The sequence below is a fragment of the Primulina eburnea genome, chromosome 2 (assembly GCF_022965805.1).
Source record: "Primulina eburnea isolate SZY01 chromosome 2, ASM2296580v1, whole genome shotgun sequence".
Taxonomy (NCBI): Eukaryota; Viridiplantae; Streptophyta; class Magnoliopsida; order Lamiales; family Gesneriaceae; genus Primulina; species Primulina eburnea.
This window is the reverse complement of record NC_133102.1, coordinates 8,426,293-8,443,858: the sequence shown is the minus strand read 5'-3', so window position 1 is coordinate 8,443,858 and position 17,566 is coordinate 8,426,293. Positions and strand designations below refer to the sequence as shown.

The window sequence follows — 17,566 nt, the reverse complement described above, 5'->3', positions numbered from 1 at the left end:
TTGAGGATTTCAATTGCAGATGATCTTCCTTAGTAGTTGGAATTATTTTATGGATTATGTTTCGAATTTTATAAGTTTTATATGTACGTTGGATTCGGCCAAGGCTTGGATTATTTTTTTAAAAAAATAAATTTTCAGTAGTTTAGCAGACGTTTCAGTAATACCAATCATGTTTTAAAAGTTTATCATACCAAATAATCAAAATGAGATTTCTAATTATTTCTAATTCCAAGTCCCCCACCTAATTCCATGAAATCCATATAACCACACACTGAAGTGACACATATAATCCCTTTAAATTGACATCATGGTCCCGATAGCTTGTAATCTCGTATAAAAAATTAGGGTAAAATTAGGGAGAAATGAATAAAGAAGGCAAAAACTTATATGAGACGGTCTCACGGGTCATATTTGTGAGATGGATCTCTTATTTGGGTCGTCAATGAAAAAGTATTACTTTTTATACTAAGACTGCGTTTGGTAGATAGGATTAGGTAAGATTGATTATTTTATCGCACTTTATCATGCGTTTGGTACGATTTTTATTTATCCAGCCCAATCCCTCCTACAAGTGATTAGGTGGTATTATGTGTGATTAAATAATACCTCCTTCCTCCGAAGGATTATTAATCCCTCCTCTATCCCTACTCTCTTTCCAATTTTACCCTTCTTCCTTCACCGCTATTGAACCACCTCAGTCGCCGGACCGCCGTCGCCGCCCTCGCCGACCGTCGCCCTCGTCGGACCGCCGCCGCCGGACATTCGCCGCCCCCGCCCTAGCCGGAAATTCGCCGGACGCCACCGCACAGCCTCCACCGGACCACCGCACAGCCGCCGCCGGACTGTCGCCGTCGGACCACCGCCATCGGAGTGGAAGAAGAAAAATAAAAGAGGAAGGACAATTTTGTCATTTTATCAAAATTTTCAAAATTATCCTATACTTAAAAATCTTACCAAACATACTACCATATATTACATTTCTACAGCAATCATTTTCTTTATCATTTACTTACTAATCATTAGTTTATTTTATCCTGCAAACAAACACAGCCTAAGAGTATTATTTTTTATTGTGAATATGGGTATGGTTGACCCGTCTCACAGATTAAGAGCAGTGAGACCCACTCAATAAAGAATTAGTTTAGGAGGTGTTTTTTCATTTATTATTTAAAAAATTAGATTGAAAAAAAGCGAGCTACCGGTTTTGGATTAAAAATCTTGGAAAAAAATAGAACGGAAATTTAAATATAATAATAATTATATAAATATTTATTTATTTGAACTATATAATTAATTTTTTTTATGGGAGCCCATCAAATAAGCCCGCCCTACCGTATTCGTCGAATCACCGTTGTCATTCGCTTTGTCCGTTTCTGTTGAAGCTATAACTCTTCGCGCACTTCCCGGAAGAATGTTCAAGAAGTAAGAGCTAAATTCTTTGTATTCGATGAATCTACTGGGATTTTTTGGTTCCACTCGATTGTTTAGACAAACTAGATGAACGCATGGAGGATCCGATTTTTAATAGTGTTTAATCTCACACTCCGAGCGGTGTAACCCGTTTCCCCCCTGTGATCTTGTATGTACAAGTTTTGGTTGGTTGTTTTAATGTTGTATGTTGCTTCTCATCTTTCTTTCTGGGGACTTTTGGTGCAGCTGTAAATTGGAAATTTTTTATTTTTCATGTGAGTGATTTTGTTTTCTGCTGAAACCACTTAAGTTGGATAAAAAACAGAATGGAAAGGGGGAATTGCCAATTTGGTGGAAAAAAAAGTATTTAGAATGGTCGTTATTGTGGAAATTATTACATGAAGATTGTTTGCTTCTGCTTATAGGCTGGAAATTGTATGCCAAATTGCCAATTATTATTTGCTGGCCATAATGTTTATTAGAAAGCATACTTCTTTTCCCGGTCCATTTGTTTTTTCCTATTTTTTAATCGGTAAGATTAAAGATTTCATGGTACAACGTCTAAGCAACTATGTCCCCTAAAAAATCCAATGATGTTACGTGCTTCCAAAATATGCAACTTGATTTAACTAATAACGAATCAATGCTAAGCACGGACCCTCAAAAACCATACTTTTCCTGTCGTACCAAATCCAGTAAAATCCTCATTTTGTAATTTGAGTTGATTCCCTGAAAGCCTTTGTAAACCATTTGAAATTACTTTTCGACGTATTCATGGAGAAGGAAATACCCATCCTCATACTTTTCGCTAAAACTTTCTGGATTGACAATTCTCTTCACAGTCTACCCTCCTTTGTTTCTCAAAAAGCAGAAGGCTGCCTGTCTGTATATTCTTCATTGTCTTTTCTCAGGTAGTTTTCTATCCCATTAATTTTCAAAAGTCTCTCAACTTGCTTAACCTGGTGAAAAAGTACGGCATGCCTCTTTCAGTCAATTATTCCACCGTGCCATTAATTTCTACAGCTGCTGCTAGGAATTTCAATATATTCCTGCCATTAGACAATTTTCATCTTTCTAATACGGGTGTAATTTATTGCTTTAGTTGTGATTTGAACAGCCTTTGTGATTCTGCTGCCTTATTAGTTTGGGTTTGGTCTTTTCTTTTCGTGGATGATGATGCTCTAACTTTCTTTATGACCCTCATTTGGTCCATTGACATTGCATTAATATCTGACAATCTTCTTAGTTTCGGCTTTTAGGTTCTCATCTGAAGAAGTTTCTGCCCAAAATCAAGTGAAGGCATCTGTGCAACGAAAAATTCGGCAAAGCATTGCAGATGAGGTTTGGAATGATTCTCACTTTTTTAACCTTTTGAATGGTGACAAGTACTCCTGGATTTAAATTCTACATCTACTGCAAGTGCTGTACCTTTTCTTTTCTTTTTTCCAGTACCCAGGACTTGAACCTGTGTTGGAAGATTTGCTGCCAAAAAAGTCTCCACTGATTGTTGCAAAATGGTTTCTCTCTTTCTGAAAACTCCTATAGCTGGGTACTCCATAGTTATACTTTGCAGTCTTTAATTCTGTTTCTGATGTTACAATATCTCCATTTTTCTTTTGTGAAGTCAAAATCATCTGAATCTGGTCCTGGTAAACAACGTGCCTCTGTTTTTCAACATTCGTGATGGACCATATATGCCAACTTTAAGGCTTCTTCATCAGTGTAAGCAGTTCATTTTCCGTACTGTGTTATACATGAGATACAGTTTAAACACATTAATTTAGCTGCTGCAAAAGTGGCTGCTGACCTCTGAGAAAGTTAAAGGGTAATTTAATTGATCATCTGGAGCTACATCCAGTACATCTTGAGAATGCTATGTCATGAAATATAGCGGTCATACATATTTGAAAAGTGACGGGTGCATTACAGAAACCATAAGGCACACGTCTAAATACGAAAGTACCATAAGGATAAGTGAACGTGGTGCACTTGTGATTTGGTTATTTCCCGAATATCCATTTAAAAAACAATAAAATTCATGACCCACCAATATCCGAAGCATCTGATCAATGGAGCGGAGGAAATGATCTTTACGATTTTCATCATTTAATTTTCTATAATTAATACACACTCGCCAAACCGTAACTATCATAGTGGGGATCAACTCATCTTTAACCATAATTATATCACTCTTCTTAAGCACACATTGAATATTACTTATCAATGCACTGTCAGATATAAGATAGATAATATATGTATCTAGAAGTTTGATGGTCTCAACTTTTACTACATACTGCATCTTTGAGTTGAGTTTCCTATGAGGTTGCATCAAAGGTGAATATTTTTCTTCCATCAAGATTTCATGCATGCAGATTGATGGATTTATCCTTTTGATTATTCTGACCAACCCATGAAAAATTTGGATGTTGTCTCCACCAGGATAATGTGTTTGAATAGGGGGTCGTTTCTAGGACGATTTTGGCTACCCACATGGTTGACTGGCTCCCTCTCCGGTACATAGAAAGGATTTCCATATTGACAATACTTGGTGATATGTTCATCACCAGATATATCGACAAATACCTTCTGAATGGCCATGGCAGGACCTCCCATGCTCAAATTGTCAATTTTTTCATTCATGACATCCAACTGTGCAACCATAGCAGTAAAATCATCTACTTGATGAATTCCCATGGATCTCCACGCGTTGTTCCTCTCAGACTGAGGATGATAACTATTAGCAGTTGTAATCTCTAATAACGCATATCCTTCTTCTGTTGTTTTCGGCAAGAGATTTCCACATGGTGCTGCATCTATCATGGTGCAATTAGAAGTAGTTAAACCATAGTAAAAAGTTTGTACTAGAAGTCACAATGGCAGTTCATGATGTAGGCATCTTCGCAACAGATCTTTGTAGCACTCTCATGTCTCATATGATTTTTTTTTGCTTGACTTACGAAAAACCAGTGATGTACTTAGGAAGAAACGCCTTTGCCATATCTTCCCACGTCGCATATGGAACCTACAAGCAAACAATTTAACCATGCTTTAGTTTATCTCTCAATGAAAAAGGAAATAACGTAAACGAATAACATCGTCAGAAACCCCCTGTGTCGCAAATTTTGAGGAAATTTGCTATGTGAGTCCTGGGGTCATCCAGTGTCGTTCCCCAAATTGGACTAAGTTCTGAATCATCTGGATTATGGGTGGCTTGATTTCAAACTGGTTTGCTTGCACAACTGTTCTCACTATGCTTGGGCGCCACCCATCAAGAGAAGGCTGGGCACAATCCATCACGAGTCTAGGTGCAGGTCTCTCGTCGTATTGCTCGCCATCTCCATTGCCTTTCGGTGTTTCTACTTCGGCCATCTTAAGCTTTTGTTGTTTCTTTCACATATGGATTCTGAATCAAACGGTTCAAGTTCCAAGCCAACAGATCATGGCATACACCAGAAGAAGAATCTGCAATATAGGAAGGTATCGACTTCAAGAAAATTAAATAGACCCATCCCCGTGGTTGGATTATAAATAAAGAGAATAACTAAGAATAACAATAGATTTTTTCTTGTACTATAAATGGCGCAATAAAATAAACCTTTATGCTAAAATAAATCGTAAGTGCATGAGTCAAGTTATAGTATACATATGAATACAATTATCATCTCATAGAGACTGTATCACACAAATTTTATCATAGAAAATAATTCTTTAGCTGCTTGTTAACAATAACATGGGAGGATCGAGTGCATGAGTTTCCGACCAAACTAGAATTTAACAACACAAAAATAAACATAAGCAAATATTGAAATCAGATGTTAAGTAATTTGTTGGAATTTTCAATTCACGTTGATTCAATAATTAACTCCAAGTCCAACAATTATTTATATTTTTTACGAGATTCTCTAAATTATTAACAAACTATTTTAAGTTATGATAAACTAATTCAATATAATGAAATAATTAAATCTCTTTAATTATTTATCATAGTCGGTTGCGTGAATGATTTGTAGAATTTCCTAGCTTTCGACCAATTGGACTATCATTGTCAACATATATTCAATTTCATATATCTATATTAATTGTAAATCTATGAATTATGCTATTCGTTCCTACTGCAAAATCTTCTCTCAAATTTAACTGCAATATAACATATTGTAGAAGTTAAGTATGCTTCAACAATTCAAATAATATTAATAACACAATCAAACATAAATCAAATGTCGAAGATTAAATTATCATGAATCAAGTTTTGGGATAGGATCCACTAAATCTTAACAAAATAGAACTTAGTTACTACCGTTTATCATCAAAAAAATAATTAAACAAAGCTTCTTCACGAAATAATATTAAAAGAAATGGAAGAACGAGAAGAGGTTGCGCGAAATCTTGTCTTCCTTGCTTACCTCCTCAACTCAAGTGTTCCTCGTGCGGCGGCTGCTTGTGTTCGTGTATATAATGATTTGTGTGTATTCCTCTCCTTTCACGTCGCTAGGGTTCCCTAATTTATTGATGCCCCTTTGGAGTCCATAAACGTCGAAAATCTGAGATATTTTTTTCCTTATCGCGTCTTGCTGGAGCGGTCAAAAAACACCGTCCTAGCACGACATGTTCTGTCTTGTACTTCACGTTTTCTTCCTAGCGTGCCGGAATGGAAATACTGCCCTAGCGTGAGGTCTTTTTTCCAACACTCGTTTCTTTATCTTTGCACGCCGGAGAGGCAAAAAATAACCGCCCTAGTGCGCTTGACTTTGTTCGTGCATCAGTTTCGTACGCATTCACGCTGGGGCGGTCGAAAAGCACCACCCTAGCGCGCTTCATTCTCGCCAGGAGTTCAACTTTTCACCTTATCTTCATCATTTTGGCTGTTATCCCTGCAAACCGGCCAATCAGGTGAGGAATGACCATATGCATAAATTATGAACGGAAATGAATGAAATGAAGACTCAGCGCAATAGAACATGCAAAAATGACACCTATCAATTATGAACGGAAATGAATGAAATGAAGACTCAGCACAATACAACATGCAAAAATGACACCTATCATTTACTTTATTTACTGATCTTTGTTGTATTATCACAAGTAATCAGATGGTGCTATCATGTCTACTACCAAATTGTGTTATTACTTCAAAAAAGAATTCCTATTGTATAAAATAGTTTCATTCTCATGCTGAGCAGCTGGTAATAAAATTTCATGTGCTCATTTTATAAAAGGATGGTTTATGCTAAGCGACCTCTTTTCCTGGGTGAACATAACATACACCATGAACTTTCTCCATTCACCTAATCTACTTATTGCTTTACATTAGCTTGATTGAAAGTAAGATAAAGTTTAAAGAAAGAAAATCCTTGATGAAACTGTAAGGGAGAGCTGCAAATTTCCTTTTTTGTGGAATTCACCTAGCAAAAATATTTAGTTTGTCAAACAGATACATTATTTTGAGTAAGTTTCTTGTAATGATTTTTAGTCCGCTTAGCTTTTAAATTTTATTAACTGCGTGTTTCCTTTTGCAGACCCAAATATAATGAAGAAGTTGCAAGTTGACAGGGGAGCAATAAAATTTGTACTTTCTGGTGCAAATATAATGTGTCCGGGGCTTACTTCTCCTGGGGGTGCCTTGGATGATAAAGTCGATGCTGAAACTCCGGTGGTTAGTCTTAACATTGAAATTATTCTGTCATTGCTTCCTGTGTGCGTGGAAGCAACTACAGTTTGTCCTTAACTGCTTGTTGCGTGGATGTTATAATTTGTTTTTCTCATGCCTCAGCCTTAGTGAGACTTGCTTCATTTACTTTTGAAGTAACAACAATCGTCATTTTATTATTTATCTCAATTAGGCTATAATGGCAGAAGGGAAAGAACATGCTCTTGCTATTGGATTTACAAAAATGTCAGCCAAAGATATGTGAGTTGATTTTGTTTTGGAATATGCTAAAAAGTTTTTTTCTTACATATTTCGTGAAGTTAGTTTAGATCTAATGTCTACTATCTGTTTAATTTTTTTCCCTTCAAATATGTTAATTTTTTTTAATGTTTTACTTATTTAGTGGAAGCTGATTTTTTTTAATCTATGCCAACAACGTACTTTCAGGAGCTGTCAACACATCATTTTGTGAATGTGTACTTCTCTTGGGGTTAGCATAAAAATGTCTGCATTTACTTTCTTCCTTCCCACTTACTAGGGGACAGCTATCCATTGTACATTAAATTAGGGCAGATGACACCTATCGCTTTTGGTATATATTTGTTCCTCAAAGGCATGCTTTTGACTTTTGGTGTGTGCCCCAACTTTTAAACATATAAACATTAATGCAATAGCAGAAGCGTAACTACAATTTATTTAAATACATCACATTGCGTTAAACAACGCATACTCTAAACAATCATACGATATATTATTTTACAATACAGTACAAGGCAATCTAACAAATTAACTCTTTTTAATTTCCTCCGGGTGTGACTCTGGTTCTCTTGTATCTGGAATTTATAGTAAATAGAAAAAAAAATTCAAGTATTTGAGGACTTAGTGAGGTAATAATCTAGACTTTTATTTATATATATTATGATGTATTGTAATGAAAGAAACGATGAAGTAATGTAAAAAACATGCAGTGACTGTTCTAGATTCTAGAATGGATTCTACCATCATTCGGTGTAGCATTTTGCCCACATACTCATGTAGAATCCGTATCATTGATCAACTACGAGCCAATGTGAACTTACAATGCCGGACCAAAAACACGTTGTTCAGATAAATCATATACCCTGATTTGAAACCGTTCATTAGACTCACTTTTCGGGCCTATGCCACGTTGCCCAGTGGATTAGAAATCCGGTTCAGTGACCGTTGTCCTGGCTCCATTCAGTCATTTGTTTACAATCATATATCATTAAAACAAAGAATCAAGTATGCCAGACAATCAAATATGTAAATCAATATGATCAATTAAATTCCGAATTACTCAATATAATGCAACATATAGAAAAATTAGTAGTTGAGGAAATTATAATAAATTTCAGGCGAGATGCCAAACAGATCATATTATATAAAATCGGTAATAAACCTCTCCTTTCTATCTTACTCAATGATTTGCTTTGTCACTCCAATTGCTTCAACATTCCTATAATCATCAATTTTGTGATAATTTATGTGTTGATTCCTATATAATTGACTTGCCTAAGTTCAATGTATGGTCAATTATGGGTTTGGACACAACTTTAAAATTGCAAGAAAATTCATAATAATTTGAAATCGACTCCAAAAATTCTAAAATTTTCACAGTAGGTGTATCTTGTTGAGTTTTATAACTTTTGCAAAGAACGTTTTTCCAAATTCTATACCATTTCGTCCAGATTGGGTATTTGCAAATTGGTCATCAAGGGGCTCGGTATTGTTTCCGACCATTGAATGGACCTTGAATATACTTGACATCATGATAAACATTTTACTTTTAATAACCAAGTTCAAAAACAACATGCATGATTGAAATCCAGAAGCATCAATGTCGAAGTTAACCATCCCAAAAGTTTGTGGCGAATGGCCTCGTTTTCTAATAAAAAAATTCATAGGCTAGTCCGAAAATTCTGAAATTTGAAATTATAGCCTTGAACAAGTGCGGAAAACGTCAGGAATGAAAATTCTGGTCATCAGGACGGCGCGTGGGTTACATGTGTGACCGCTAAGGCGCGTGACCGAGCGTCCGACACCACGCTCTGCCAGAACTTTCAGGATAGACGTAATTCATCAAGATATACGACTTTTGTATACAACATTTTTATAAAATCGCATCCCATTTTGCCCAGAATTTGAAGTTTTAAAACAGTGGGCGTGCCACTTCACGCGCTACATGTGTGGCCGCTAAGGCGCGTGACCGAGCGTCCGACACCACGCACTGCCAGAACTTTCAGGATAGACGTTTCATCAAGATATACGACTTTTGTATACAACATTTTTATAAAATCGCATCCCATTTTGCCCAGAATTTGAAGTTTTAAAACAGTGGGCGTGCCACTTTGTGGCCGGAAAAATACCACTCCAATGACTTCTAGGACAATCTGTTGCCATGCATGGACTATATATAACACAAGGAACAATTTTTATGTTATAACCGAAACCTGAAACAAGCAATAAACACGAGTTTTAAATGCATGAACATGCAACCTGGGAAGAGCAAATTCTGGACTTGAGCAGCTTGTGTTCTTCACGGTTTTATTTTTTTTGGCTCCGATTCTGCTTATAGTTTTGGTACATCTTCCAGTCTAGATGATGCCTGGGATGGATGACAGGTAGGTTTGGGAATTTTTGAAGAGATTTTTTTCTATATTCAGACTTTTTTTTTTTAATTTAGGGGTATTTTCCTAGCCTTTTTCCAACATTTTTACAGAACTATTTTTGCCGTTTTTGTGTTTTTCTGAGTAAAACAAAGTTTATTTATAGCCATGAATATATGTTGGAATGTTGCCAAGTGTCAGGCCAACCTTGACACTTCTGTGTCTGAACCTGTTTTAGGTGTCTCTATAAAACATTATCATTTTCTTTTACCCAAAAAAAAGATTATTTGCCTTTTATTATGCACCATGGTTTTCTCAAATGCAGACGAGCAATTAACAAGGGGATTGGTGTGGATAATATGCATTATCTTAATGATGGCCTCTGGAAGGTAATTCTCAGATCGTGCTATTCTTTTCTAAATGCATTCCATGGAGCCTGTCTGTGTCTTATAATATTTGCATTCTCCGTTTTTTTGTGAAGTGTTAGAAATGAGTCTGAAGAGACCGTCTATTACTTTCCCTAACTAAACACTCTTGCAACTTTGATGTAGTTAAAGTAAGTAATAATCAGTTATACTGGCATTTGGTTGGTTGGCTTCAAATTATTTAGACTTATCAGTGATTTCCAAATAGTTTTGGAACATTTACAGAGTGATGTAGGCGTGATGAAAATATTTGGAAGCTGAGATAATATATGTTTATTTGAACATTTGTTCAATTTTTTGAAAGTAAGATGATTGGAAATTCGAAACCATATTTAAAACAGTCTACATATTTATTGAGAATTGAAGGAATAACAGTGGCACAGAGTGAGTTAAAGATTTGGGAAAAATTCCTTCTATAACCCAAACAAAGCAGGCCTATGAGTTCAGTCTTAAATCCACTTTGTCCAATAATTTAGACGATGCTTTTCCGCTGTTATACGATACAATGTGGCTCTCTGCGTGGACTTTTACTTTCCAATATGCGATGAAAGATGTCAGATTGATACTTATTAAAGAGTTAGGAGGTTAATAAAATTCCGAAAAATCTTGAAAGTAAAAATTGTATCTTTGTTATGTTCAAAGTTATGTAGCGTTTATGAAATTTCATGTGAAAATACGTGTTGGCGTCATTTTTGACTGGGCACTACACACACGTTAATACTATGTAGATTTTAGTTTTTCTAAAATAGTTTTATGATCAAAATGTGACGTTGGAACTATTCTACCATCTAAAAGATTTGATTTAAATTTTTTGGTGTCAGCTATAGCTTTTGACATGACGTTTTCGATCACGCGATAATGCTTCTGCATGATATATGGAGACAATATCAACATTTTATATATAAATACACATCCAGTTGTATGTATATATGCACATATAAGTTACTCTGAAGTGCATGTTGTCATTGTGTGAAATATTCTTGGTTCTCACTTTACAGATGGAACGCCTGGATTGAGTTTTGCCAAATTAAGGATGCTCGCATCAGTGAGAAGGAAACTTAAGGGCTATAAATTAAATGCCTATTGTATTAGACTTGTGAGTTTTTTCTTCTTCTTTCTTTCTCCTTTTGTATTTTTTGCTAATCTGGGCTGTTGATTTTCATGTCTGGCAGTTCAAAACCTTGTTTTTTTTCCCCAGGTATCGGACTAAAAGTAAATTATGAAAATGCTCTTGCGTTTCTTATACACCAGATTTTCTTTTGAAGTCATAATTAATCTATTTATTTTTGTTATTTAAATATACACAACTTGAATGTATATGATACCACTTCTATTTAAGTATGCAATGTAGAACTAAATTAACTATATCTCATGTACGAAATATGATCTAATATTTAGTAAAATGTTATCCTCCATTTTCTTTCGAAGCTCTCAACAACCAATGTTGAGCCTTTTGAAATTCAATCCTACACACATCCAAACCCAAAAATACACATCTATATCCTCTGAAATATATCCAAAGTCAAGGGTAAATTCCCAATTCAGTGTATAATTAATTAGCTTTGAATATATGATGTATGAGATGATAGTGAAATCAAATTTAAATGAGTAGGTCTCTTGTGAGACGGTCTCATGAATGAATATTTATTTGTGAGATGAGTCAATTTTACCGATACTCACAATAAAAAGTAGTACATTTTTATGGATGACCCTAAATAAGAGATCTGTCTCACAACATACGACCCGTGAGATCGTCTCATACAAATTTTTGTCAATTTAAATATGGTGTGGATGATATTGATTTGAGAGAAAATAGATAATTAGTGAATGGATTACATGAAATTTCTTCGATTAAATAGTAAAATCAAGCAATTTATCAAATAAATATTTTTCTCTGGACGCTTAAAAATAGTAAAGTATCAAAAGCTATTTCACATATTGAATCTTAATTAATCCACGTTCATCATTTTCTTTGCTTGATAATAATTTGTGTATTCCGTTAATAGCTGAATGACACAACTATGGAATTATATTGAGTATCGCTATATCTTATCTTTGATTTTGATTAAAATAAAAACATTCAAGACTTATCCTTATCGATTATTTTTCGAAAACCGTATCTTATTAATTGATGGATGAACGTACATATTTTAAATGAGAATATGGTATATTATGTCTAATGAAACTTAAAATCTACAAAATTTAATTTTGATTGGATAATTTTTTTGGAAAATTATTTTTGGTGCACTAACTTGTTCTATATTGAGTTTTAGTCCATTAAGTATTTAAAGTTTGGTTGTGGTACAATATATATATATATATATATATATATATATATATATATATATATATATATATATATATATATATATATGACTTTTGATCATATTTCGTTTGAGTGTATATACGACTCTTGAAGATGCTGACGTGATACCATAAATTGTTGACGTGTTCAGCACCACATCGCAATTAGAACAAAATAGCATAAAGGTAAAATTTAGTACATCAAAATCAAAGTTTGACAAGTTAATGGATGAAACTCAAAATTAAACAATTTAATAGAAAAAAAATTCCCTTATTTTTTCCATTTCTTGTCTGTTAAGGTAAAAAATCCTTATACATGATCAAGATTATAACTACCTTAAAATCCGTTCCTAATATTGAGGGGAGCAAGATACTTCCTTAATTCATTCATAAAATCCCAAGCAAACCCTGCATTCCCTCTCACTCACAAAAGACAGGGAAAAAAACCCTTTTCTGAAAACTAGAAATCCATGGCTAAATCCAATTCTATTTGCTTGTTCTTTCTCGTGATATGCTCTCTGGTTTTTATGGGTTTTTCTCATGAAGGTGGTGGTGACCACGGCGGGGATCCGCTGCCATGCATCCAGAAACTACTGCCGTGCCAGCCGTATCTCAAGTCACAGACCACCCCGCCGCCGTCGTGCTGCGTGCCGATGAAACAGGTGGTATCCCAGGAAAGCCAATGCCTCTGCGCTGTGTTCAACAATCCGGATATCTTGAAAAGTCTCAACGTGACTCAACAGGATGGACTCAATCTTGCAAAATCTTGTGGTGCAAGTGCCGATGCATCCATTTGCAAAAAGGGTAAATTTTATTTTAATTTTTTAGGAAGTTCTGTGTTTTTTATGTATGTAGCATTTCAAATGAAAAATATATATTTCAAATATGGTTACACATTCTGGTCATTGATCCGTCCATTCGAGTTTCTTGGCGTCTCTACCAACTACGTCTCACGCAAAAATGAATATTTATGTTTCTTTATATAAAATTTGATAATAAATTAAGATATAATACATGTTGATATTTATAAACTTTTTTAAAAAACATGCATGAACTGATTAAAAAAATCCGGTTTAAGGGGTTTAATTTCTTCGACTGATCTCCAGGTGCACCAACTCCCACTGGTTCCCTAAAGGCTCCACCCGCTCCTTCGACTGGTAAATTTTTATGCACTCATACCATTTAATTAGAAACATAAATTTAACCCCATAACTTAAAATGGTGATTTTGAAATCTTGGTTAAGATTTATTATCCGAAGAAATGTTGTTTCAGGTTCTGCTGTAAGTCCACCTCCCAAAAGCGCAGGCAGCAGTGTGATTTCCCATGTTGCTGGATCTCTAAGCATGGCTGCCATTTTCAGTTTAATTAGCATTCTGATTAATTGAGATGTATGTTTGGTGATGTACGTCAAGTAGCCTACTGTGGCTTTTTATTAGAGACTACTGAAATTTCTTTGTTTCAAAGTCCAACAATTTCTTGTCAATAGTATTTTTGCTAAAATTGTACAATATGCTCATTCCGTTTAGTGAACGTCTACCATAAACACATATGTGAGCACCGCTGAGATACATCCGATGTTAAAAATTATATTATATTAAAAGAGCCGATATTGACCATTGTCAAATTATCATTTAAGACTTTGGGGATTCTGTGAGTTAGTTATGTAATGTGTGGATAATACCCCGCAAGATTCGGGTTATATTGAGATTATCGAGTTTGAAAATTTGATTAAATTTTCATGATTTAATTAATAATGTTTCTTTCTTAAGAATGTGAATCATCGGTCAAAAGTTCATTAATTTGAAGGTAAAACGATAAAATCTTTGTATACGATATCATTCGAAACTAAAAAATCATTGAGAATATCAAAACAATGATGAAATTCATTTTGATTTCAGGATTGGCAAATTTCTTTAAAAATTCTTTTAAGTCAAAATAATTACCAAGGGATTAAGTTGGTTAAAATTTTCCTAATTAAAGTATAATGATTGAGATTTTATGTATGTATGTATGTATAATAGAGTCGATGAAACAAAACAATTCAGATGGAGTTGATCTCGATAAATGTATTCAATATTGATACCCCGTGGATGAGCCTACTATCTCTGGCTCATTCCTAGCCCAGATGGAAGACAGACATATCATTGACTTATGTATTCTCCTATAAATACTAGATTCGGATGTATACTGATTCATTCACTATATATTTTTCAACAGTACCCTTAGCTACTCCTCACTTATATCTTCGGTCTCTGACTTGAGTGTCGGAGGGGCTAGGTCAGGAGACCCTCATGGCCCCCTTCTAACGGTCTTATTCGTGATTTCAGGCTCAGGACAAATTCAAAATCTGTGTCTGGATTAGTGACACTTGTTGGAATCAGACCCTAAATTTTCATAGAGTATCAAATATTATATTTTAGGTAAAATGTAATAGTCTTGACCAAATAAGCGTGGATAATACGAAATGAAATATTTAGTATCAAATATGTTAAATCATTTTAAGATTGATTATCGCTAAAATTAAGTCTATGTCGTTTTAAAGTTTTATTATATTCCTTACACAACCAGTACTTTTTTTTTTAACATTACACAACCAGTACTTGAGAACTTGTTGTTCTGCAATTTATATTTTGTAATTTCATATTTAATTTATTTCGTTACAGGAATAGATTCAATAAAATTATTTTAAAAGTTTAAAATTTTGACAGAAAGATTAAAATGACAAACGAGAGTTTTTTTTTAATAATTAATGTTAATTATTTAACAACAATTAATTTTTTTTCATTCTTGAAAAGATGTTACGTGCATTCATTTTTTTTATTTTTATTTTTTATTTTATCAGAGATATCAAAATCTAATAGTGATTGGGAGCAGTAGTCTCTTGTTTGTAATAATGTGATACTACGTAGATTTCGAGTTGATATATTCCAATTTACATGGATGATAGTGGATACACATGCATTGCACTGCTATGATAATGTGATATTTTTTAAAAAAATTCTGGATAAAAAATTTGTTTGTTACTACGAAAACCCCTCGTATCACTTAATATGATATTCTACGTTGTCATAAATATAAGAAAATAAAATCACGTCTCTACTAATAGTAATAGTTTTTAGTGTCATGGTAAACTTTAATCCTATAGTGACCATGATTTGAACATATTTGGTTTTTTGTAGTCAAATGAGTTAATTAATGTCCTTTGATTTCACACAGAAAATATTAAAATGGTCATAATCATATAAATGTTAATCGTACGGATATAAATTCGATTGATCTATCTAATTCTTTGATGTTTTTTAGTAATTAGTGATTTTTAAATATGTTGGATTGCTATATTACATAAACTTATATATATTATTATGTGTGAGTATGCAGTATCACATCAAATTGAATTGCTAACAAATAATGTTTTTTTAAAAATCACTATATTTAAATGGAGACATTGTTTTATAAATTTCAAGAAAAAATTCATAATATTTACGTTTATAAATAAATATATATTTTTTAATTATTAATATTGAGAACCACTACTATCAAGGAGAACAATCCAACATTAATTTTCTATGCTGATTTCAACGTAGATTGGATACAATTACATTAACTTTATGGGACGATCTTGCATGCAATGAAGGCCATTTGTTAAAGGTTATTGAAATTGAACATTCTGTTATAGTGTTTTGACTTGATCTCATGGTATAGTTTAGAATAAATTTTAATATGCACCTTATTTATATTATCGTGAAATAATATTCTCAATCTTTAGAACATCTTTATTTTGTACATAATAACTTCCTTTTGAATATATATTAAAAGATACTCATATAAATTATTGAGTTAAACAGGTTGGAAACTGATCAAAACAAAAAAAAACTTGGATATGATGTATATGAAAAAGATGATAAAAAGTGTAAAGAAAGTGGTTATTGCATATATATATAAAACAATAAGGATACAAAAAAAAAAAAAAAAAAAAAACAGAAATTCAATCAATTGACATATGAAATGAAGATATACTATCAACACTCAGTCAGAAGAAGCCGAAAACAACTTAAAACCCCGTAGATACCAAAAAGGCATCATATTAAGATTTTAAAAAAAAAGAACTATGAATGGCCATAATATTTACGCTATTGATAATATACATTTATGACCTTACTTACTACTCTCACGTGCAACTGACGTGTTTTTGCCTAATGTATATATAATGCATATATATATTTTACTATTTACAACACTGTACAAGCATCACTTACTAACTAATTGTATCATGGTATAATTTTTTATTACACCTATTAAACCCTTTCTAAGTTCTCTCCAAGGTTATAAAATTCGCTAGGCATTAGTCGGGCGCCAGCTCGGCGCCTAGCGCCTAGGCCGCCTAGGCGGGGACTAGGCGCCGCTAATCGGATTCGACGATATCAAGACATAATAAATCATATCCTAGAACTTCAACACAATAAAATCAAATTTAAAATACGTTCAAAATATTCCCAAATCCCAACATAGTGTAATATGTCATCTCAAAAAAATGGGACCATTTCATTTTGTAAAGTAGCAAGGTTTTCACGAGGGGGAGGCTCCATTTATTATTATCGACTGCCATTGTTATTGAAGATTGTCAATGAATAATACTACACAAAAGAAAAACCTGAGTAAGTGAGCAACAGTTCTTCATATTTGCAGCAGGAATTTTGGCCGAGAAGGAGCAGGAGTCGTGGCCGAGAAGGAGAGTTCCAGACTGGAAAATAACGAAAAGCCGAGAAGGAAATAATTGCAGCAGAAGTTGTGGCCGAGAAGGAGCATCAGTCGTGGCCGAGGAGGAGGGAAAATAACGAGAAGCCGAGAAAGAATGAAAGAATTGTAGCAGACCTAGCCCAAATTTTATTTTGTTAAATGGGCTTGTTAGTGGATCAAAAAAATTTAAAAGCCCAAAGGTTTTTTTAAAAAATAGCAGGCCCTAGGCGGCCCAGGTCCGCCTAGGCACGGCCAGGACCGCCTAGCGCCGCGGATGGTCGCCTAGAACCTTATCGGTGCGGCTGACCTCCGCCTAGCGCCTAGGCGGCCGCCTAGGGCGCGTTTTAGAACATTGGTTCTCTCTTTAACTTGATTGATTTCTTTTAAGAGTAGATACATCCACATGATATATTAC

The 17,566-nt window shown here is 34.2% G+C and overlaps 2 protein-coding genes across 4 annotated transcripts; both read left to right on the top strand.

The window, feature by feature from the left end:
* The first annotated feature begins 1,297 nt into the window (after positions 1 to 1,297).
* Positions 1,298 to 11,354, top strand: LOC140822912 (uncharacterized). 3 transcript variants are annotated; one of them, XR_012116067.1, is made up of 9 exons: positions 2,170 to 2,321; positions 2,670 to 2,751; positions 2,860 to 2,927; positions 3,035 to 3,132; positions 6,927 to 7,063; positions 7,251 to 7,318; positions 10,010 to 10,073; positions 11,108 to 11,205; positions 11,308 to 11,354. XR_012116067.1 is itself a non-coding variant. In XM_073183887.1 (8 exons), exons 1-8 carry the CDS (start codon positions 1,412 to 1,414, stop codon positions 11,123 to 11,125), a joined length of 546 nt encoding a protein of 181 aa, XP_073039988.1. In that variant the 5' UTR covers positions 1,298 to 1,411; the 3' UTR covers positions 11,126 to 11,354. The 3 variants fall into 3 exon arrangements, 2 of the variants coding, with proteins under 2 accessions (XP_073039988.1, XP_073039987.1); XM_073183887.1 differs by lacking the exon at positions 2,170 to 2,321 and adding an exon at positions 1,298 to 1,422 and having other exon boundaries at positions 11,108 to 11,354; XM_073183886.1 differs by having other exon boundaries at positions 11,108 to 11,354.
* Positions 11,355 to 12,883: 1,529 nt separating this feature from the next.
* On the top strand, positions 12,884 to 13,927 carry LOC140824078 (non-specific lipid transfer protein GPI-anchored 3-like). The gene is made up of 3 exons (XM_073185677.1): positions 12,884 to 13,217; positions 13,520 to 13,570; positions 13,687 to 13,927. Exons 1-3 carry the CDS (start codon positions 12,884 to 12,886, stop codon positions 13,797 to 13,799), a joined length of 498 nt encoding a protein of 165 aa, XP_073041778.1. The 3' UTR covers positions 13,800 to 13,927.
* Positions 13,928 to 17,566: the final 3,639 nt, after the last annotated feature.